This window comes from Netta rufina, assembly GCF_964035555.1.
Source record: "Netta rufina genome assembly, chromosome: 16".
NCBI classification, from domain to species: domain Eukaryota; kingdom Metazoa; phylum Chordata; class Aves; order Anseriformes; family Anatidae; genus Netta; species Netta rufina.
In genome coordinates this window covers 8,935,355-8,958,533 of record NC_140140.1, presented here as the reverse complement: position 1 = coordinate 8,958,533, position 23,179 = coordinate 8,935,355, and the positions used below count along the sequence as shown (strand labels likewise).

The 23,179-nt window shown below is 40.3% G+C and overlaps 1 protein-coding gene across 1 annotated transcript in view; it reads left to right on the top strand.

The window, feature by feature from the left end:
* Positions 1-21,177, top strand: part of ATP9A (ATPase phospholipid transporting 9A (putative)) — a 61,266-nt gene extending 40,089 nt beyond the window's left edge. The window contains exons 16-28 of the mRNA XM_084296667.1: positions 2,997-3,089; positions 3,934-4,017; positions 4,870-5,040; positions 7,004-7,102; positions 7,360-7,449; positions 7,570-7,714; positions 8,541-8,605; positions 9,372-9,527; positions 10,884-10,948; positions 11,794-11,902; positions 13,183-13,240; positions 15,174-15,377; positions 16,518-21,177. Coding sequence (XP_084152793.1) covers positions 2,997-3,089; positions 3,934-4,017; positions 4,870-5,040; positions 7,004-7,102; positions 7,360-7,449; positions 7,570-7,714; positions 8,541-8,605; positions 9,372-9,527; positions 10,884-10,948; positions 11,794-11,902; positions 13,183-13,240; positions 15,174-15,377; positions 16,518-16,654 — 1,476 coding nt within the window. The 3' untranslated portion in view covers positions 16,655-21,177. The remainder of the gene's footprint in view (positions 1-2,996; positions 3,090-3,933; positions 4,018-4,869; positions 5,041-7,003; positions 7,103-7,359; positions 7,450-7,569; positions 7,715-8,540; positions 8,606-9,371; positions 9,528-10,883; positions 10,949-11,793; positions 11,903-13,182; positions 13,241-15,173; positions 15,378-16,517) is intronic.
* The last annotated feature ends 2,002 nt before the right edge of the window (positions 21,178-23,179 follow it).

The window sequence follows — 23,179 nt, the reverse complement described above, 5'->3', positions numbered from 1 at the left end:
AAAAAAAAAAAAAAAAAGTACTTATCAAAAGTTTAAGAAGTGGGCTAACCATCAGAACAAGAAAACACTTCTTTTAAATTGTGATTGCGTGCTCAGCAGAGAAACGGATGCTCTGAAATGCTTTCTCATCTAACAAAAAGTAGAAAAGTATCTAAGTAGAAAGGAGATCTTTTTTCCCCCCTTTATGTATGATAAAATGACAAGATGCAAGTCAGTGATCTGAAGCTTGTGCCTTTTAAAACAACCATGAGATACATTCCTCCCATTTAGGAAGAAAAAGTTTCCTATTGTGCATTTCTGTATTTAATGTAGTACTGCTGAAGAAAATGGCAAAACTCCCACTTGTGGTCAGTGGGAGCAATATCAGGCCCAGATCCCAAGCCTGTAAGACAGGTTGGTATTGCTAATAGAAGTACGCACTGCCTCCTCCATCATGCTTGGTAGCGAAGTGTCTTCATTTTGCAGCTGTGAGCTGCTGCTAAGTCACTGTACAGCCTCCTATGCACCCTGTGTGGAGCCAGGTTTGGAGTAGCAGCTGCTGGCTGCTTGAGTGTTACCTTAGCATGTTCCTGTATACTCCAAAATACTATCAGGGTTTACATTTGCGTTAAAAACAGTTTAAAAATCACTAACTGTCAAATAAAATGTTTTTATTGAATGTGCATGTATGCAGGTATAGGCAGTCATGTTGGTTTTGATACACAACTTGCAAAGGTGGTTAGTTACCTCTTCAGCAGATCTTCTAAATCTGTGCTACTTGTCTAAGGATCAGAAGAAAGTAGCATAAAGAGTCCAGAAGACACCAGAAGCATTGTGCAGGAGGGGAGAAGAGAGCAGCTGTAGAATGAAACCACACTCAGGAATGCAGCGAGTAGAATTAAGATGGTAATATTTTCTGCTAAGCCATACAGATATTGCCCATTCTTAGAAAATGCCATTTTTCCAGCTAGCAGGAGCCACTGCGATTGTCTTGCCAGCATAATCTGGGTATAGAATTTCAGCAAGTGATTCATGCATCAAGCTCAGCAATGCCGTTACCAAACTCTTTGGCAGGGACGCCCGTCTCCCCTGCTGGTCCAGTCCTCTCTGGCTCTCATAAAAAGATCTCCTTCAACACACAACATTTAGTAAATAAAATAGTAGTTAATATTGAAAACAAGTAGCAGATGTGCCTCATTTGGGATATTTTTGCAGTATCTTCTATATGTGATCAAACTGTCATCTCTGTAGCTGATTATTTCAGTTCTAAGAAGTCCCGTTTTAACAAAGCAGCCACTCTTTACAGTACTGTTTACTTACTTATCTTCTTGAAAAGAGGCCTGTTTGTTTGACCACAACATTTTCCATTCTTCTTTCTCTCTGCTTTTTTCCCCTTACCCATGTGGAATGGTCTTTGTTGCGAAGCGAAGATAGTGCTATTGTCATATCTGGAATTGAAAGAAGCCTTTGAACTGTGGCCAGAATCAGACCACGGTGGAAAAAGATGCTTCTCCAAAACAATATAACTGGCAAATCTTTGTGTAGATTTATAGTGTGATCTTACCATAATATGAGAACGCACTAACCTCCTACTGAACTCGGTGAGAGGAAATGACTAATGCAAGGAGATAGCTGATACAGTATTTATATTGGACAAAAACTCTAAACTATCTTAAGCCAGTTCTGCAGCACGGGAAGTAGAGTCCTCATGCAGTTTCCTACAGAGATGTTGTTAGACACTTTTTAATCAAATAATTTAATAGATAAACCCTTACCTTTTGCCAGTGCCAAAAGTTTTATTTAAGCAGATTTTGTTTGTTTTGGTAGTTGCACGTATTCTGCTTTGGGGGAGGTGGGATGTATGGGTATCGGTATGTGAAGGCTAAACCTTTCAGGGCTTTGAAAAACATTCTTAGGCTTAATCATAAGAATCTTACCTGCAAAGCTCTTTGAGCTTGGCAGAAGTCTTTGGTAGAGTATCTTAATTATCCTTGGCCACTTCTTAATTGCCCTAGCCAAGTCACTTATTTCTCTTCCTTGGGTTTTTAGTATCTGCATCAGGTGCTGCTTTGCCTTGCTGTGCAAGTGAACTGTTTTGCCACAAGACGTCAGGCTTTTAATCTATCGACTTGTACTCCTCGTGTGTGAGAGCCATCACCACGAGTTTCTGTAATGGCAGAACGGATTGACGCCTATATTAAACAGTGTAAAAACAAAGCAGTGTTCATTGTGCTTTTCTTTAATTTCTCATTTTACCTAAAGTATTTCTTCCCCTTTGTTCATGGCTGTCTATCTCCAGACCTTTCTAGACTTTCTGCTCTTGCGTGTTAAGTTTATTTTCTTCCTATCCCTGGTGGCTATCTTCGTTTACAGAGCAGTTTGTTCCTTACTCATTGTTTTGTCTCCTTTGAGGAAATTGCCAGGGTTTCCATTAGCTTGTAATACTAATAGCTGTGACCTCCTTAGGTATCTGCCTGGTTAGAAGGGATTTTTTAATTTGTGGTAATGTAAATATGCTTTGCTTGCAGCCTACAAATTACTTCTATCAGATAAGGCAAGCAGCAATCTAACCTTTCCACGGCAAGCATAAACTTTAATTATGCTTATGTTGTATAATGTAACGGGGTAAATTGAAGTGACTTTTACTCTGTTAATTTTTGTGCATCTGTTTTATTGTTCCTGGTAAGTATGAAGCAGGTTTTCAGGGTGAGGGCTAGAGGTTACTCCAAAGGCACACGCTGTTGGGATTGAGAGGTGGCTGCACGGGGATCACATGTTGATGATTAAGAAGCTGATCATACTTGTCTAAATTCCTGCTGCAAGTAACTGAACTGTAATTGAATAAGCATCTCGTTCTGGCCCTGAGACAAGATGCTGGGCCAGATGGACCTTCAGCCTGACCCTGCACAGACATTTTTGTGACTGTTGTGTAAAAAACCTCATCACTTAGCTTGCTGAGACCACTCCAAATGTGCTAATAATGGCCCAACTTTGACTCTTCTGCTTCTCAACTTCAGGATGAATCAACAGGAGAGATCACCTTCTATATGAAGGGCGCTGATGTGGTGATGGCTGGCATTGTGCAGTACAACGACTGGCTGGAAGAAGAGGTATGGGGAGGTCTCTCTTGGTCCTGAGGGTTCCTCCCGAGAGTGCTTTTCCCCTTCCAGGGCAACACCTGACAAAGCTTCTGCTGTCAGTGTGCCAAAATGGGCACAAGTGCTAAAACACCTGCAGGCCAAAAGATCATGCATTATGGCAATCCACTGTTAATCTTCAGCCTTGTTACTTCTTCAGCAGTAACAAGGAAGTCAGGTGGCAAGTTCAGCATATTTAGTGCAGAATAATTTCTAAAAATAAAATGGATTTTGCTCCAGACGGGTTGCTATTCAAGATCACCTAATTTGTCATGGGCTTGATCCTGTGTCTGGATTTATTTTAGACTGAAAGGTCTGATTTCAAAACTCCATTTGGCAGATTTGTACTTGGATGTGTTTGTCAGGTTAGCAGTAATGTTGACACAGAGTTCATAGCAGTAGCATCATTTACTGGTATTCCTCAGCCCCACACCCCAGAGTTCATAGAAATAATGGATTGGTCTTATTTTAAAGAGTTTGTGGCCAAAGATTCCAAGTCTTTAAATCAAAGGTTTGTGTCCTTTTACTTAGAAATGGAGAAAATGAAATCAATGGGGCTGTTTTTGCCATGTTGATATGGCAGAGGGGACAGTTTTGTTTCTGATCACTGGGATAGATTACAAACCATTGCAGATCTCCTTTTTTCCTCTCGAGTTTATCATGCACTTTATCAGATGTTATAGACCTGCTGGGGTTGCTCAAATGGGACGGTTATTTTCTTAACCTGCTATCTTGCATTGCAATCTCTGAAATGCTGTGCATAAATCATCTTACTTGAGATGCAGTTTATGGTTTACAATGTGATACTTCTTTCCAGTGTGGTAACATGGCTAGGGAAGGCCTGAGGGTTCTCGTTGTAGCCAAGAAGTCTCTGACAGAAGAGCAATATCAAGACTTTGAAGTAAGTTCTTTGTTTGTTTTTTTTTCTCTTTGTTTTTAAACAAATAATCACTGAAGTGATTCTCACAGACCTCTAATGATAATGCCGCCTCTCATCTCCGTACTCCTTCTGTTAGAATTGCCATTTTTCAGTGTCTTGCTGTTCTTTTAATCAAAGTGCCTTTTAAAGTGATATGTAGGAAACTGGATCCTGTCCAGGACTCTCCAAAACAGTTCCTGAATCCTGCCTTCTAATCTTCTGCGGTTATAAATTCTGCAAATATCCATCATTCATTAGACAAGTTGTGTTTGTTTGAGGCAATGTGTTGGCTTTTAATTTTCATTGTTGCATTCTGGCATCCAGGGAAACTACAAACATCCCACATATAACACAGCCATGCTTCATGGAAACACAAGCTTCATGCGTGGGGTATGTTAGATGGGTCTCTGCACACGGTGCTAACTTCTGTACCCCAAGCAGGCAAAATGTGAAGTAAAACTGGTTAAATGCAGAAGTGAGATGGTGGGAAGCTTCAGGATTCTCTGTTGTCCTCGTTTGGAGAAGTGTTAGTCAGAAAAGCAGTGGTTGGACCTGTGGTGTGATGGCATCGTTCCCAGGTTTGTGTGTGTGTGTGCCACGCTGTGTGCCGTGACGCTTGGCTGGCATGGGATAGGGGCAGAATGAGAAAAACTACCTGAAACATTTTCTGGCCCATTCTGTAACAGCACCTTGTGCTCATGGGCCATTACAGGTGACACCTCTGAATGACAGTCAGCAGATAGTTTTGGGGCTTCATGCTGGCTAACCCCTGTGTTGCACAAAAACGCAAGCTGACCGTTCATGTGGCTGTGGCTACCTCTGCTCTGTCCTCAGGCACGCTACGTGCAGGCGAAGCTGAGTGTGCATGACCGCTCCCTGAAGGTGGCCACGGTCATCGAGAGCCTGGAGATGGAGATGGAGCTGCTGTGTCTCACCGGCGTGGAGGATCAGCTGCAGGCGGATGTCAGGCCCACTCTGGAGACCCTGAGAAATGCTGGCATTAAGGTTTGCCTAATTTAATATTACCCCGGCAGAAATACCTAGGCTCTCAGGAGTTTACTGTCCTGCAGACAGAAGCTGACAGTTTGGGGCCCTGTTGATGAAATGTTCTAGCAAGTGCCCTTTGGGAGCAGGAACAGTGAGGCTGGCTGATGCATTTGAGCACGACTTTGGGTACAGAACATGTGGGAAATGTTAAAAGTTGACACGTGAGAGTGCGTCATCTTCTGTGCTTTTCTTCCCTCGGCCTGTTCTGGCTCCTTCCGCTGAGAAACCAGGTGCATGTGCAGGAGGGGAGCTGCAGGAAACTTTGGGGTTACATGAAACAACAGGGCTGTTGTGGGGTTTAGTGGGTGACATTGGTAGTAGGGTGATGGTTGGACCAGATGATCTTGAAGGTCTTTTCCAACCTTTATGATTCAATGACTCTGGCACACGGTGGAGCTGGGGTGAAGCGCTCGGCTGTGGAGGTCAATGCTTTGCAGCAGCCACTAGAGGGTGCCTGAGCCAAGAGAATGAGAGGCTGGAAACCCATTTTTTTGGGCTCCTGCATCTGAGACGCAGGCACTTATGGCCCCAGCTGTGCTTGGCAGAGAAGGATTCTTGCTCAGTTTTCCTCTCTGAGAACTTGTCATTCAGATTCTGGTTTTGAAAAAGGGAAAAAATAAAAGACTAAACATTCAGATTCAGGCAGTAAAAGTAGATAAAATGTTCTGCTTGTGGCTTTTCTGCTTGAAATATAAAAGCGAGCAAAATATTGAGCTGTGCTGTAAATACAAAAGCAGGGAGGGCTGTGTGTTGGAATTTAGATAGGAATTGGAATTCCAGGCTTAAGACAGTCTTCCAGAAGTGTTTTCTGTTTGGAGCAATCCCTTTAAGCAACATGATCTCGAGCTACAAAGTGAGATGAGCAGGATAAAACAGTTACTCAGCAGTGCTGTGGCTTTATCTGATATAGATCTGGCCAGTAACTCTGGAGCAGTTTAATATTGTTTTCTCACCTTGGCTGCAGTGGGCGTTGTGGTGCAGCGTGGGTTGTGCGGGGCTGTGCTTGTTATGGTGGTATGTTGATTAGGGTATAGCATGCAAAAAGCAAATCAGAACTGAAGGCAGTCTTGTAATTCATTACAGGGACCATCTTGTTAAGATCAAATCATTTTCCAACCTCAGATTATTAAATAAATGAGTCCCTGTGCATTTTTAAAAAAGTTTAGTTGAATAGTTGAATATTCTTGGGCGTTGTCTTGAAAGAATAAAAACACTGAAAAACCGGGGGGGGGGGGAGGGGGGGGAAATAGAGAAAAAAAAAAAAAAAAAAGAAAAGAATAGAAAACATATATTTACAGTATTGAGGGAATTCCCTGCCAGATTATAATATATTATTGCTGCTGAATATTGCGGCTGACATTGCTTTCAAATGCCCCCCACCAGCAGAAAATAAAAAGAGCAGTGTGTGTGTATATATATTTAAAAAAAAAAAAAAAAAAGACTAACACAAAACCAACTCAGTCTGTTCCAGACGCACACATCAGCAGTGAGCTAACCCCAGTTGCATCATCCACATTTGAGGCAGGGCCATGAGGGATATTTCTGCAGCAAGGCCTGCTTATTTCAGCGTACAAGAAATAGCTGGGGTGGGACACATTAACACACGCATACACATTCTTTAGCTTGCATTTAGTGGGTTTTATCAGCAGAATCTTGAAATATTGCAGGTGGAAAAATGCTATTCAGCTTGTAACCTCTTTTGCAATTCAGCCTCTTTAAAAGCTTTGCTTTTTTTTTTTTTTTTTTTCATCCATGAGAATTTTCTGTACATATTAAAATAGGGCTTTTTTAGAGAAATAATTTGTATGTATATTTCCTAGTAGTTCTCTTCCATGCCTGAACTGGTAGGTAGTAATTTTAGATGTCTTGCAGACGTGGCTGTTAAGTTTTGTGTTTAATATATTAAATACTTGGATTTTAGGTGTGGATGCTGACCGGGGATAAGCTAGAGACAGCCACGTGTACAGCGAAGAACGCTCATTTGGTGACAAGGACACAGGACATCCATATATTCAGACTAGTGAGTAATACCCGTGTACTGCTCTCAAGACCTGTTCAGGTCACCAAATGCCAGGACAGGAGGGGTGCTGAGATCAGAGCTCTGTTCCAGCAGCAGACCCAGACTATTTATGTTTTTTTGACCCAGCTTTTTATCCCCTTGAGGTTTTATTTATCAGTGTGCTGCCTGTCCATATTGCTTTTGCTCTCCTTGAGACTTGTTTGCTTTGTTGGGGTGAAAACAAACAAACTCTTCCTCCCTGCCATGTTTTTCTCCAGGTGACTAACCGTGGAGAAGCCCATCTCGAGCTGAATGCCTTCCGCCGGAAACATGACTGCGCACTTGTTATTTCTGGCGACTCGCTGGAGGTAGGCTGAGAGCTCCCCAGACTGTTCAGGAGCAGCCCCAACACCCTGTCGCTGATTTCTGATTTGTAAAGAAACATAGCACAAACGTAGTGATTGATGCTTGTGATCTCTGTAAATTAGGTGTGTCTGAAATACTACGAGTATGAGTTCATGGAGCTGGCGTGCCAGTGCCCTGCCGTTGTCTGCTGTAGATGTGCTCCAACACAGAAAGCCCAGATCGTGCGTTTGCTGCAGGAAAGGACTGGCAAGCTCACCTGTGCCGTAGGTAATGGACTTGAGAGAAACTTGAAAAACAGTTTTGCCTCCTTTTTAGTCTGCTCAACCTCTTGTTCCTACATTAGGCAGAGTCTAAGATTTTAGACTCTGTGGGGACATCTGTGGCTGGTATGAAAAGACTGAAAAGTGTTTTAAGCATGTGAACTGTTGTTTTTCTTTAAAAGCCTGACTTATGTCAGCTTCAGGCTGCAAGCAGCCAGAGGTTGAAGTCAGAAAAGCGTGTTTTGGCTATGCAGCTGTGCAATAAGAAATCTGTTATAAGTGTTTCAGAAACAGCACTGCTCTAGTTAGAGTTGAGTGGCCGTGTAGGATGGAGTCTTTTTATTTTTATTTTTTAATGTGAACAGTCCCGTGTCATCCCATAACACCTGGAAATGCTGAGCTAAGGAACAGGTTCTTTGTTTTTTTCTGGGGGAAGGATGATTGGTAAAATCAAGTTTTGCATATGGAAACTCATAAATATTTGGGGTGATACCTTTGCAGAACAGAGTTTGAACTTTGTCAGATACAGTGTTATTGTTAACAGGAGCTTTATTTCATCATTGTATGTAAAATAGTACACCTACTAGTCAGTTTAACTGATCAGTGGCCTTGAATTCATACAGGTCTATTAAAAACAAAACAAAAACACACAAAAAAATCAAACCACTTCTTTAAGAATTCAAATTCTCAAGTTCTGTTTAAATTCCTGCTTTTGTTAATAAGGTTCAGTGTTTCTTCTAATGTTACAGCCTGGCCCAGATGCCTTTGGTTAGGTTGCAAGTTGGATCTGTTGCTTAACTACCAATGTCATTCATCTGTGCTGTGACCTGCAGGTGATGGAGGGAATGATGTTAGCATGATTCAAGAGGCTGACTGTGGTGTTGGAGTTGAAGGAAAGGTGAGATTCTCATGCTTAATAAGACTTCTAATGGCAATTCAGAAACTAGTTAGCAAGTATCTCTTAAGTAAATCCTCAGAAATTTGTGCAGGAAAGTGAGAAGCTTCCACAAGAATAATCATCCAACCAAAAATGAAGTGACAAATAGTTTTAGTAGAGTTGAAGTTTCTAATTTGATTCTTGGGAGATTCCTTGAACTTGAACCACCATGGTTAATTTGGGGTTTTTAATCGTGTGTTGGTGCTCCAAATGCTGGGGTTATGATTGCTCTTAGAATTAAAAATGGGTTATATTTTATCTGTAGAGTGTGTATTATTTTAGAAAGCAAACTCTAGGGTAGAGTTCTAGTTCATGCATGTGGAGTTGTTTTGAGCAAAAGGACTGAATTTAATGGGGGTGAAAGACTCTGCTTGCAGTATGCCAAAACATTAAAATTGAGTGAACTGTTGAGACTGAAAATTTGTGTTCAAAACTGACCTGGTATAAAATGAGTGTCATGTTAACATCCATGTTGTGAATCATAGTCCAGAGGGTTGATTAGAATCAGAGGCCAGGGTTCAAATGGGAATTCTTTTCATATTTTTGCTCTTTAAGTAAAGGCTGTGGTGGAAGGCAGAAATGCTGAGGTAATACTCTCCTCCACCTAATGAATTGCAATTTTTCCTGGAAATTCTGTTGTGATGACTAGCAAATAATATATATATATATATAGTTTTCCCCAATAATAAAATGATTTCCCTATAATTTTGCTTGCTATTGTACACAGGAAGGCAAACAAGCATCACTTGCAGCAGATTTCTCTATCACTCAGTTTAAACATCTGGGTCGTTTGCTGATGGTGCATGGACGGAACAGCTACAAGCGGTCAGCAGCTCTCAGTCAGTTTGTAATCCACAGGAGCTTGTGCATCAGTACAATGCAGGTCAGTGGGCTGTCGTGTGGGCTTTTCCATTGAAGAGGTAGAAAAAAAAGCAAAAAGCAAAGGTTCTGCTTTTCAGTTTGCATGCAGTTATTTTTTCTTCTGAAAATTTTCTTGGGTTGGGAACTTCAGACTGTTACTTTGTTATGAAAACACACAAGCTCCTGGTATTGGATGAAGATCAGCAAGTTCTCCAAAACTGGACAAACAATATTCTGCCCTAGGAAACATTGCTGTGATACAGTATGGCATTGCTGATTTTAGTAATGCCAAAAAGTACTGAAAATCTGAAGGAGAACAATATTCTGCTAAGTGCACTTAATTTCAGGTGTGTTTTAGGTAAGGACTTCAAATAGTGGGACTGTAGTTAAGCATCTGGCTGAGGACCTGGCTCAGAACCTGATGAGGTTCCCGAAAGCTTGGTCTGATGTGGTGCAGAGTGTTCCCAGGAGGCTGTTGAAGCACATTTTAACCTCCCCAAGTGCTCAGCAGCTTGCTAACAGCAATGTGGAGGCAGTCTGTTCCTCTTCGTTCCAAAGAGAACCTTAGAAACAGATTTAGTAGTCTTGAAATTTATGTTGCTCGTGTGTGCAGAGCCCCAGTATAACAAAAATGCAATTGCCAGTTGACAGGGAGAGCTGAAAGAGATTTTAAGAGTTTGTAATCCATATTCTGTTCTTAGCTGTGGTGACTGGAGTGAAAGTTGCTGTTAAGGATGAAGGTTGCTCTTTGGGACTTTTATTTCCACACTGTAGAGTATAATTGCATGCATAAAAAATACTAAAGCTTTTTAGTAAAGCACTTGATATTTTTCAGAAGGCTCATTCTTCCTTTCTACCTTTTTAGAATAAATGTGTTAAAGAGGGATAACTAGAGACAAAAGGCTCAAACTCGAGAGGATGATCTAGCTTCCCCTTCAGCAGAGGCAACCTAAGAGACATCCCAAGCTAAAAACAAGATCAGAAAACAAACCCATGATTTCTGTAACTGACAAAAATTATTTTTACATAGTGCAGGCATAATCTAGGGAATGAGACATAAATAAGTATGCACCTGTCCTTCACAACATTTGGATGGCTTTGATCAAAAGAATGGGCTTCGAAGGAAACTCTTTATGCTCTTTTCTGTGGAATTATATTACAAAAAATTTTCCAAGTCCAGTTCTTCAGTGTTTGCCCTTAAACATAGTTTTCATCCAAGGTTTGCGTAGGAATAAAAGGGTTGATATTACATTCTTCTTAGTTTCGGGAATTTGGAGAACCCACTGAAAGTACTTTCCAGCTTGAACAGGCCATATTTTTAAGCTGTTACATTAACTGCATTATTTAATGCCTGAAAAGTTTCTATTTTCTTTTCTAGGCTGTTTTCTCATCCGTATTTTACTTTGCTTCAGTTCCCCTCTACCAAGGCTTTCTCATCATTGGGTAAGAGCTCACTTTTTTATTAATAGTGTGGAAAACATATGTGTAATGATAGATTTGGGCTAATTAACATGCAAGGCATGCACATCTCTGCTCTGCATATTTCACAGCACTGCTTCAGAAGGCAGGTGTGATCTGTGTCCCTCTGTGTTGAACAAAGCCACCAAGGCAGTGCAGTCACGTCTAGAATCCTTTCCAGAAGGAGAATGTCTCAAATTCAGAATATTGGAAGGTTACAGCAGTGCATCTTCCAGAAAGAGCTCCTTCAATCCTGGCAAAAGTAGAAAGACAGTCCTGGTGCTCTGGTGGCTGTGCAGCAATGGGAGCCAGTGCCCAGCTCCTGACAGTGTCATTTTAAGGGGACAACACAAAATCTTCAATGGGAGGAATCAGCTGATACAGTAAACTGAGAGATAGCAGTAAAATATACTGGTATTGCACTTGCAATCCCATTACTCTATAAGCTATCCATTATGTGATTAAAAAACAAACGGCAAATTCATCCCCACTCCCTTCTGGTGCGAACAGGACTCAGCCCAAACTGTGGAGTGGAATTTAGGGTGGGGACAGGTCTGTCCTTGGCTCCATTAATAAACCTATAACACCAGTTGCAGTACTTGAAACAGTCATGTAGCTGTGAATGTTTCTAATCAAAAGCTATTCAGAAAGCAAATCCTGCAGGTTTTTCCTACATGCAAAACTCTAGTGTGTTCCCTTTGGAAGTTTTTATAATACGGACGTTATTTAGTACTTTGAGTTTACTGTACTGTATTTTCTTTCTGAAGATTAGCGTTTTTGTTTGCTCATCTAGATCTTAGCTAATTTTTGGTCTTTAACCTTCTTCGCAGGTACTCCACAATTTACACAATGTTTCCAGTGTTTTCCCTAGTCCTGGACAAGGATGTTAAATCTGAAGTTGCAATGTTGTACCCAGAACTCTACAAAGATCTTCTTAAGGTGTGGGAGACTCTCGTATGTTTTGGTTTCAGGCAAAATACTTGTTTTGATTAGAAACTCTCTAAATGTTTTAAATCAAATGTATTTTCAGTAGATACAGAACTCATTGTTGGCCATATCATATATTTTCAAGCAAAATTATTTTAAAGGCAAATTTGAATTAACGGATATAACCAGATTTTAGTGCAGTTTGCTATTGAATGCTGCATAAAATACAACTTATTAAAAATGGCTGAGAAATAATAGTTGTATTCTGCAGGAAATTCAAAGTATTTAATATTACTGATTTGTTCCAAAATAAAGGGAGAAGAGAAATTGTCAGGGAATTTGCACTCTCCTGAAGCCAGAAAAGGGGGGTGGGGGTCATAGGGGTAAGGGATCTATTAATTTCATGAGGGAAGGAGGTTATCACATAATTTCTTGAATGGAAATTTGCCTTAAGGATCATCTAAGGGGATCGTCTAAAAGCTTGGTTGCTGTGCCTTTTGTTGTTGCCTAAGCATGAAAGACAGAGTTCCTTCTCCTTAGACAAAGGAAACTTTATTTGATACTTACCATAGAAATATCGGGAAGGTAAATCTTGTCTTTGGTTCTCTTTTTTTCTTTTCTGGAAAATTTTTTGAATAACTGGGTATGTGGACTGGGAACATCTTTCTTAATTGAAGGAAAGGATGGACTGAGTCTTCAACAGATCCTTTCCCTCAAGGATTTCTGTTAAACAGATACTCTCAGAAGCAAAGCCTGTTTTTCCAACAGTCTGAATAAGTCTCCATCTGGTTTCACTTGTATGTTGTCTCTGATGTCATAAACCACTAATTCTCCAACCATCCTTAGGCCTGGTCTAAACATAGGTTTTTTTGTACTGGTATAGCTGTGTTGGCTGAAGAAGCTTTTTTTTAAAACCTATCTGCCTTCAATATGATGTGATTTGTGTGTGTATAGAAATATAATATTAATATATACATATATTTGTGTATACACACATCTTATATTTCACAGTACAGTGACTAAACTCATGAGACATCGTTGCATTGAATTAATTGTGTGTGCAGTAAGGAAGAGGTACTGTGCAAGCAGTGAGCTTCCACAGTCCCAGGCGTCCTCTGCACATCATGAAAAATGAGAATAAAGAGACAGTACTTCAGGGTTGGTTGGTTTGGTTTGGTTTCTTTCCAAATCACCTTCAAATTCCCTTTTATTAATTGGTGGGTTGACCTGTAAGTGAATGTTCATAAAAGAAAACCCTAACAGAGCTGGTTTTTTTTTATTCCCTCTTTTAGGGACGACCATTGTCATACAAAACATTTTTGATATGGGTCTTAATAAGCATCTATCAAGGTAAGAAATCAGCTTCTGCTTATGCCTTTATATGTTTTGATGAGTACAGAATATCTATTTATACTGTGAGAAGCTAAGGAAGTGAATTTAGCAATGGATCCTTAGGTTATTGAATCAATATTTTTTTTTTTTGTTTGTTTTTTGTCTCAGAAAATTTTGGTAGCATTCCCAAAGCAAGAAACAGTTTAAAGCTAAATATTGGCAGCAACTGGTCAACAGTGTCACAGTGGTGTGATGTCGAAGTTCAAAACATTTTGCCTTTTTCCATCGGGACAACTCTGTGATTTTGTGCAAGTTCCTTTTGGTGCTGTAATTGTTCCATCTGTATAGTAGAGCTGGAGACTCTTCCTTTGTTTTGAAAAAGGTTTCCAAATGTATGGGTTATGCTGGTTAGTCAGTATGCAAAACAGAATCTGTGGATTAGTGTATTTTATCTAAACCCTGTTTATTAGCAGTGGCAATAGCTCTGGTTACTTCATAGCCATTTGTAATTAAGGATTAGAGTAGAGCTCAAGGTCTTGATCATATCACATATACATGTACTCTACATAGCCTGCTAGGAGAGTTGAGCAAATACCTTAATTACAATGCATCCATTTTACAAAAGTGGATGTGGGGATAGGGATATATGACTCTACAAAGTCTTTTTATTTCATTTTGTCTTTTTTTTTTTTTTTTTTTAAATTAAGTAACCTCAAACTCTAATACTTTAACGGTTAATCAGGGTATCATGGAAAAAGTATACATAACGCTGAGCTATAAAGCTAAAAATGGTAACATGATCCTGTGACAAAATTTCTTGTTTTCCAAAACTCCTTTATCAACAACAGTCAACATAAATGTGCCAAAATAAGCAGCTAGTTCTTACTGATTTAAATGATGTTACCATCCTCCGTAGGGAGTGAAGCCAAGAATACAAAAGCTCTCTTAGCATTATCTTCTGAAATCTAATACAGTAGAACCCTTTGACAGGGCTAACGGTCTTCTGTTGCTGTATAAATATGATGGCAAAGCCAAGGCATTTATAGAAAACTCACAAGTGGTGGAAAGCTACAGCCAGAGGGTGATGCATTGAGGGAAAGATTTATCCTTGAGCTGAGACCACTATCTCGTTACAATATTTGGTTAAAGTGACTTCACTTCTGATGTGCTAAATAACTAAAAAACATCAGGCCAAACAATTGGACTAGTTGCTAGCAGAGATGAGCCTAACCAAAAACTTGAGCAGCCCTAAATTTTGGAAAGTTCACAGCTGGATTTGAACTCTGTGGCTCGAGCTCTAGTCACTTGCAGGTTTTCCCTTCCGAAACTAGCCTAGTGTGATGGATGTTGGTGCAGATTACTCATGCTGCTAACATGAGTTATTTATGCAGGTGGCTGTGCAGGGTGTTTTGAGCATTCCCTGGCTTATAGCTAGAATAGAAGCACACAACAATACATCATTAATGGTGTGCTTTAGTGTGCCCTTCTTTTAGGGGAAAGTGTCAAGGGGAGAGAACTTGGCCAAAGTAGTACAAAAAAGAAACTAACTTGTATCAACTGAGCTTCATAACACCTTACTTCTATCTGGGCACTGAGGCAGTGCAGTGGGATTTAGAAGTATTTGATATCTTTAAGCTTCTGAGTAGTGACCAGCTGCTTTTCTGGAAGGATAGAGTTTCATGATGCTAGAAGTCACCAGCTGCCAAAATAGTGTGTGTTAATTTCCTATTTCCATGTGTCTATTAATATGATAGATTATCATAAAAGTCTGGGTACCTCTGCAGTAACTTTTCCTTGTCTTATCAGTTGTCTCCTAAATAGTAACTAGGTCATTGTCATTACATTTAACAGGTTTCATGACTATGTTTCAGCCTTTCCAAGACTTAGCAGTGGGTTTTAGAGCTTCAGCTGTTTTTTAAAAAAATATCCAAATTGGTCTACTCTTTTGCAGGTAGCATCATTATGTATGGAGCACTCCTCCTCTTTGAATCTGAATTTGTCCACATTGTCGCCATTTCCTTCACATCTTTGATTCTCACCGAGTTGCTGATGGTAGCATTGACAATCCAGACATGGCACTGGCTCATGATAGTGGCTGAGCTGCTTAGTCTCTCCTGCTACATAGCTTCCCTGGTCTTCTTACATGAGTTTATCGGTAAGGTTAAATGCCTTTTTTCACCAACCAGTTGCTTCATGACCTGGACTGTAAGGACATGAACTCAAAGGCTGTTGAGGAAGTTAACATGATTATAATGACAGTGGTTCTGACCAGAGCAAACTCTTTAATTCTGAAGGATATTTTATGGTTCCTTCTCGTAGCAAACACTAGAGGAGATAAAGGTAAGGTAGTCAGTAAGCTTTGTGCTGATCAGTGAATCTCATCCTTGCTTTCAGAGCTCCACTGCATATCACCTGTCGTGTGGAATAGTGGTCTTTTATTTCCATGTGGGAACTGAACTTGAAACTAAAAATGTTATCCTCTGTTGTTGATTTGAAAGATGCCATCTTCTAACTGGATGAAGTAAAGTTACCCAATTCTATCTGCTTCAGTGGGGACTCTTCTCTTGTGTTTTTTGTTGTTGTTTTGTTCATTTGCTTTTTTTTTTTTTTAATTTACCTGGAAGACAGCTAATCATTTTAGTTTCCCTGGCTAAAGGGAAAAAGGTGAGGAATTCTAAATTTCCAGATTTACTCTGGTAGTTGTCTGTTTGCAAGTATCAGGTCCATACGGTTTGATCCAGGGTTTGTTCAGGAAGCCACAAGATGTCACTACTTCTTCCATAAACTCTTTGTATCCTCTGAAGACAATGAAGATAACTTCCCAGTGGGCTAGATCTCACGAATACGGGTATACCAGCCCTATTTTGAACAATACTTCAGCTATTTTTGTAACACTTCTGAGATACCATGACTGAGTTAAGAGATGTATTTGCTGGACTACCAGCCACGTAGCAGAGGACAAGTCCCAGAGTACAAGTAGTCCATTTAAAGGAAGCTCAGTATTGCCAGCAGATGGATATCCCAGTTTCAGATGAGGAATATCTGTGTGCTTGTCTGTGATGGGTTATGTGCCCTGCTGGAATCCTACAGGGAATGAGTTATGCAGAAAGCTGAATCTTCTGTGAAAGAGAAAGGCAGAAAAGTGAGGAACCAGGGACTGCATGAGCTTTGAAATTCTGTGTGTGTGGAGAAGGTGAGGCTGTTTAAGCTGCATTGTTAGATTGTATGGCTTTTCTGTACCTCTTCCCAGAATGTGCTTCCCTTCTTTCTTGACTCTGCTCTTCTCTTTTTACAGATGTTTACTTCATTGCAACTTTGTCATTCTTGTGGAAAGTCACCGTCATCACTCTGGTGAGCTGCCTTCCCCTCTACGTCCTGAAGTACCTGAGGCGAAGGTTTTCTCCCCCAAGCTATTCAAAGCTCACATCTTAGGGCTGCTTTTCTTGCACACCAGAGATGAATATTGCACATGGCTGAGAGACAAAAATCATGTAGTTGTTACTATAATGAATACGTCTGATATTTGCATAAGGATCATGTAGTAATCTCTATTACATGCTGCTTTATTGAAAAAGACTTCACAACTACTACAAACGGAAACCTAACGATACAAGGGAAGGATTTTTTGAGGGTGGAGGCACTTGTTAGTTCATCCACTTTTTGTCACTTTTGTTCAACTTAACTGGGGTCAAATGCATGCAACTGCAATGATGATTGATTCCTCATGCGTGGTTAAAAGTACCAAAAGCTGCTAACTGACCTTGGAGTATATGTTCGACAATTTTTAAGTTACATTTTAAAAGTATCTGTGGTGTTCCTTGCATTGTGTAACGTAGTTTTATTATTTATTTTTTTTGATTCAAGTAGGTACATTCTTTTTACATCTTGGAAATCCCTTAACGTAGGTGATGCACTATACTGTTGACAGCTGATTCCTGATTTATGGCATGCTGTTCCCATAATGGGGCTCCAGCACGTCGAATCTACACACACTGGAGAATCTGAGCATGTCTGAGATTTTCCTTCAGTTGAAATGTGGTCACCCTGGTGATTTTGGTGGTATCCAGCCATCGATAAATACAGAGAAATGTAATCTAAAATGAAGAAATTCAGTTTTGTTTAGTTCTTGTGCTGCCTGTTAAAAGGAGCTGGTGACATAATAACTTTACTCTGTATTTATTTGTATAGGACAAAATTATCTAAACTAAAGCAAATCCTCTTTGGAAAAGAAATTTGCACTTGATCAGACTTGAAATGTGTTGACAACGTGAGAAGAGACTTGTAGTGTTCCACAGACAATGTGGCAGACATGTCTTGAATCCTCGGAGACTGAAAGGAAAGGTCACAGAGCTGCTACTCCTCACAACTACACAAAATCTGTTTCCTGTTAGGGTGAAACAGTGAAGATGAGCTGCAAATAAGCTGAGGCACTCCTAGGTGGATGTCATTCTTGACGCCCTCCCTGCAAAGGGAGTTTTTGAGAACCTTGCGCTTGTGTTGGTCTAAAACCAAAACTTGAATGGGAGGCAGGAGCAGGGTCTGTACAAAGGTATTAGGCTCATGTGCAGAGCAGTATACTTGTTTTTAATTTTCAAAAACTCAATTAGTTTTGTTTTCATAATAAGCATTGTTCCCCTTATAACACAGTGAGGAGGGCAACACGTGCACAGGCTGTTCAGGAGAGTGACAGGGTTGCAGGAACCATTCACCATTGGATCTGTGCATCAAGCATGGCTGAGCTTTTATAGTGGCAGCCATCCTCATCTAATGGCTGTTTAGTCTGTGATAAATTAGTTGCTTGCTGTCTTGTTCCCACATCACAAAAACCACTGTCGTGGCGGGCACAGCCTGGCGCCGTCGCTGATCAGCTGCACGGAGGGACAGGGAACGGCAGAGCCCAGAGCCTGAACTCCCGCTTGTCTCTTGAGGCAGCCCCTCCAGGTCCAGGCAACAGCACTGGTGTGAGGAGCAGAAGCTCCCTGGTTGCCTCTGTGCCATGCTGAACCCCTTTAATGGACTGCCAACTTCTGTTGCCATTGCTACAGACGCTGTCGCAAGCAGCACAGTGCTGCATGAAAAGCTCTGGTGTGAAAATCAGTGGAAAATCCGAGTGTTGTTTTAAAGGGAGAGCATTGATCTGCGTTGATCTATAGCAGCACGTCTTGAATTTTTAGATCTAAGATTGCCATGACTTACGTGGTTGATTTTTGGTAATTTCTCTGAGGAATGCTTTGGACAACCTGACCTGCCTTCCTTGTTCGCAGTTACTGAGAGGAAATATGAAAGAGAGGAAGCAAGTTCCAAAAGCTATATAGAGAAATTCATAATGCGTGTAGCTTGGGGTGAGAGGAAGGTGCAAGTCCATATGGCCTTGTCATTAGTTCATGTGGGGGAAACCCTTGTAATTTAGGAAGTTATGTTTCAAAATCCTTCAGGAATAAGAACAGCCAACACCCTTTAATCTAAGACAAGGTTTTTTCTTTTGTGCCAGTCTTCTGATTAGGCACTTGTCTGAAATCCTAATACATGGCAACCACCTTTAGAAACAACCTGCTGACCAAGGAAATGTAGCTAATTCTTAGCAGTCACCTTTTAATAATTTGTAAATTTGCCTTTCATTCTCTTCTAATTTTTTTCCTAAAAAGAATAATAATATATATTCCTACTATTTTGACATGCATTGGGTAGGGGCTTCAAAGTCCTATACTTCTCATTGATTTGTCTCAAAGAAGAAAAGCAGTGCCCGAACAGCTCTATATCGGAACAATTGGGCTAGCAGCTGTCTGTGAATTATTGCCAAAAGGTACCTCATGTTGTCTTTATTGTGACTTGCTACAGTTCCTGGATACTGTCAGACATGCAGCTGTTCTGGAGTCCCCAGTCAGCATTTGATTTAAATAGATTTAAAGACAAGAATCATTTTTTTTTTTTTTGTCAGCTTCTTGTGACTGAGAAGTCAAGTACCTCTTGTTCTTTGGAAAATACATCATGATACACATCTTTGTAAAATCCCTGTCCCTATCTAGCGTGTATTAGTAGTTCAATGTCCTGCAAAAATAACAGTGCCATGCTACTGTATGTAAATATTTGAGACGTATGTATGGTAGAATTCACTGTTTCCTGAAGTCAATACAGTTTACACTGAGTGGACCATATTTGCAAAATATTAGCCTACACCAAGAAAGGGAGTGAATTGTGATTTCAGTAATATTTATTGAATCATAACTTTAATAATGAATGCATATTTAGTGGCATTGAGACTAATCTGTAGCTGTGTCCTGGGGTGGGGATTATGTTCCTTTACAGCTAGTTTTTTTGCACAAGGTTGTAAATCCAGGAAGTAATTTCTCTCTGCATTTTTTAAATCAATCAGAAAATTAAAACTGCCAACTAACAAACAGCCGGAGAGAGGAATGATTGTTGTATTTTTCAAGTTTAGCACTTTGTCTGAAATATATTTCTCTTAAGTTATTTAAAAATGTTTTTAAAAGCAAAGTTTAATACATACGTTCATACTTACTGTACATCTGAATAAATGTATTCTCTGCTGGAAATTTAAATTAATCTTTTTCATCTAGTATGCTCATCATTTGTGCTTATTGAGAGTGAAAGCATTGTTTTCTTGTATGTAGTATCTTGTTTGTAGATTTAGTGTTCTTTTTGTTCCTTTTTTTTTTTGTTGTTGTTCTGGTTTACGTACTGCAGCAGTTCGTATAACTTGTGAGCTTTGGGACTGCGCTACAAGTGATGCTGTAGGATAGCAGTGTGTGTCTTGGTGTGTTCTTGTTTCTTCTGGCTGCTGTAGGGAAGCCTGTGCTCTGTGATGTGCTGCTTTGGTGGTTAGTTACGTGCAGATTTTGTGATATGCACTGTTCTCTTCTTGCATCACTGCAGTAATTCCAGGTGCTTAACAACCTCTTTTTTTTTTTTTCTTTTCTTTAACTCTTGGGTATGTTTCCTCTGTAGGGTTTGCCCCATTTCTCTTTGCAAACACTTGTTCAGCTCATACTGCAATTGAAATGCAACATCCTGTGTTCAGCAGCTCAAATCTGGGCAGGGTCTTATCAGAACTGGGCTGGGGAGTGATGAGTGACATCCCTGGTGTCCCCTCAGAGTTGAGAGCTACATGCTGAGGGCTACAGCTGTGGTCGGACCAAACTGAGCAGTATCAGAGGCATTTTTCTGCAGTCTGCTGAACTATCACAATTAAATACTGTGACAAACTATCTTGCTCACTGCAACTCTTGATGGAAATTTTGCTGTAGATGGGCTGTTTGTCAGGGAGCCCTGGTGAATTAGATGTGTGAATCCCTAAAGCTTGTGTTCTGGCTTTATCTTTTAAAGAGAGCTGCTGCATCTTCAGATAATAAATCCTTAGTTTGCACAAGCAGTGCTCTGAACCAGGTATGTGATCTATATTGCATGCAGCTCACCGTCACACATCCTTTGTGCACAGCTGTTCAGATGGGGATTGACTTGTCTCCACAGCTGCATAGCTAGGGCCAGCTGAGTGCCCTCTAGAATCGTCAGTGTGAGCTGGATGGGCTCTTTTCATTTTTATTTATTATTAGTTATTTCAAAGTTAATAAACTCTGATTTGCACGAAATCCTGGGTTCTACAGCTTTGCCAATATGGTCCATTACTACTGCCTACTACAACTTGTGTACTTATATGCCTTTGAGAACATTTTTAATTGTTAAAATTTGTTAAAAATTAATGTTAATTTAATTTAATTTTTAATTGGGGAAATGGATTCTGTTGTCAAAAGGATATTTACTGTGATGCTGATGTTTTGTACTTGTCATCTACTTAAACAACATGTAAATACTCTTGATTCAAGAGAAATATGAATGCCAATTATTTATTGTTCTGTGGAGTTATATGTTGCAGATGTGTAAGAACTTAAAAGGGAATGTTGTAAAACAAGGTGGAAAAATAAATTTTATGCAACTTCTCTATTTCATCCATATATGCCAGGTGTGATGCACCTGAGTTAGTCCTGCCTTGATCAGTCCAAGATGTGTTCTGACAGAATTAAGTGTAGAGGTCAAGCTGCATTGTGGCCCTTTAATGTGGCTAAATGGGAAATGCACGTGTGAGAAATGATCAGTGCTCCCTGCTGATCAGTGTGGACCTGCTTCGTTAGACTTTGCTATAAGCAGTTTGCTAGCTGTCTTCGCGGGAAGCTTAAACTGTATAGGAGATGGCAACTTCTGCCGTCCTTCGCTTTATTGGTGGCTTCTTGCAAGACTGCAGCTTCATGCAGGATTGCGTTCTCCAAGCCATCTGAGCTTTGTATCGTAATATAAAGGTATTCATCAGCCCTGGGGAGCAGCATAGGAGCAGCTGCAGGTGGCATCTGTGTTGCCACAAGGTGGAGATTCAGGTGCCACCACGCTCCCGGCTGGCCCAGGTGCCTGCCTGTTTGAAAAGCCAGTTTCAGGAGACCCAGCTCGTTCAGGAAGATTCTGGTTGAGTTAGCCTTGGGGTATTTTTAAGCCGGTGTAACCCCAGTGAGGGAGAAGATGGTTGGTACTGGTGATTCCCACTGGTGTGAATTAGGAGGCACAGGCCTTTCATTCGAAACATGGATGTGCTGCTCTTGGAAAAGCAGTGACGCAACAGCAGTAGGAGCAGCTATTTTTGGCATGTTCTCATCACTCGAACGTTTGATTAAGAACTCGCTCTGCACACAGCAGTCACACAGATAGAGCTGGCTGCCGTGTTTGTGTCAGAAATGGAGGGAGAGGAAGGAATTTAATGCCGAATATTCTCTGCAGAGGAAACTGCAGTAACTTTAAGGACACAATGCTGTGTTTTTCTACTAAAATGTAATAGAGCTATAAACACCCTCAAATAAAAAGAAAGAAAAATAGAATTAGATAAAGTAAATCCATAACTTGGGAGATTATTTAACTCAAGCAGTCATTAAAAACTATTCCCTCAGACTCCTAAATATATATTAAAAAGCTTTTCTTTTAGGTTCTATAGGAGACAGATGCCAGCATATTAACCTCTCTCATGATCAACATTCTTTTGTGTAAAATAGTTAATGCAAATGTTAAATACGCATTTTTTTTGTGATGTTTGCACACATCAAATGAACGCTGTGGACTCCAGAAATTACAGTAACAGACTTCACTCCCAAGTGTTACCAATTTCCCACTCTAAATGGGTTACATAAGCCCTAGTTAGTGGTTCTTTTAATTTATGGACGGTTTCTTTTTAATGGTGAAATGTGTAATTAAAAAAAGCTAGAAATAGTTTTTCTAAACTCACTCTGGAAAGGGAAGGAGAATTTCTGCAATTTTTTTTTTTCACCCAAACATTGCATAATAGTAGAAATGTCAAAGATTTCCATGGGTTTAATTTCATTCTTCATGTGGCTGTGGTCATACAAGAAGTTTGAACACTGCAGGGGTTGGCAGATTTTTGGAAGATCACGCATCCTGGGATAAGTTTTCAGCTTAAGCTTTACCAAAGAATGCCAGTGGCCTTATTTTTCAAATTGTGGTTGTATTATATACTAGTGTCTTTTTTCTTTAAAGGGAGGGGAGGAGGGGAAAAAAAAAGGTGCTGGCTGGTAATTGGGTTTCATACTATGGCCCTGAGCCTTACATGTGGCATGAAGACATACAGAACCTCACCTTAAGCCATTCATAAAGAAGAAAACCCTGTTGATGTGCCCTCTGTCTTTTCCTTCCAATGGCTCCAGTTAATGACAGCTGTACTTCTGTATTCTGCTGCTTCTCCGTTGCATTAGCATGGCGTTAAATATCATTGTCATAATTGTTTACTAGAGGAAGGTAGCTGCTGCTGTTCCTGTTTCACACATAGGAAATGGGGACAGAGAACCTGGGGTCTCTGGTCTGAACCCCAAACCCACGGCAAAGCGTGGTGTACAAAATTATTTTCCTGTTTGATTATTGGACTTTCTCCCCACCTTAGAGTCAATC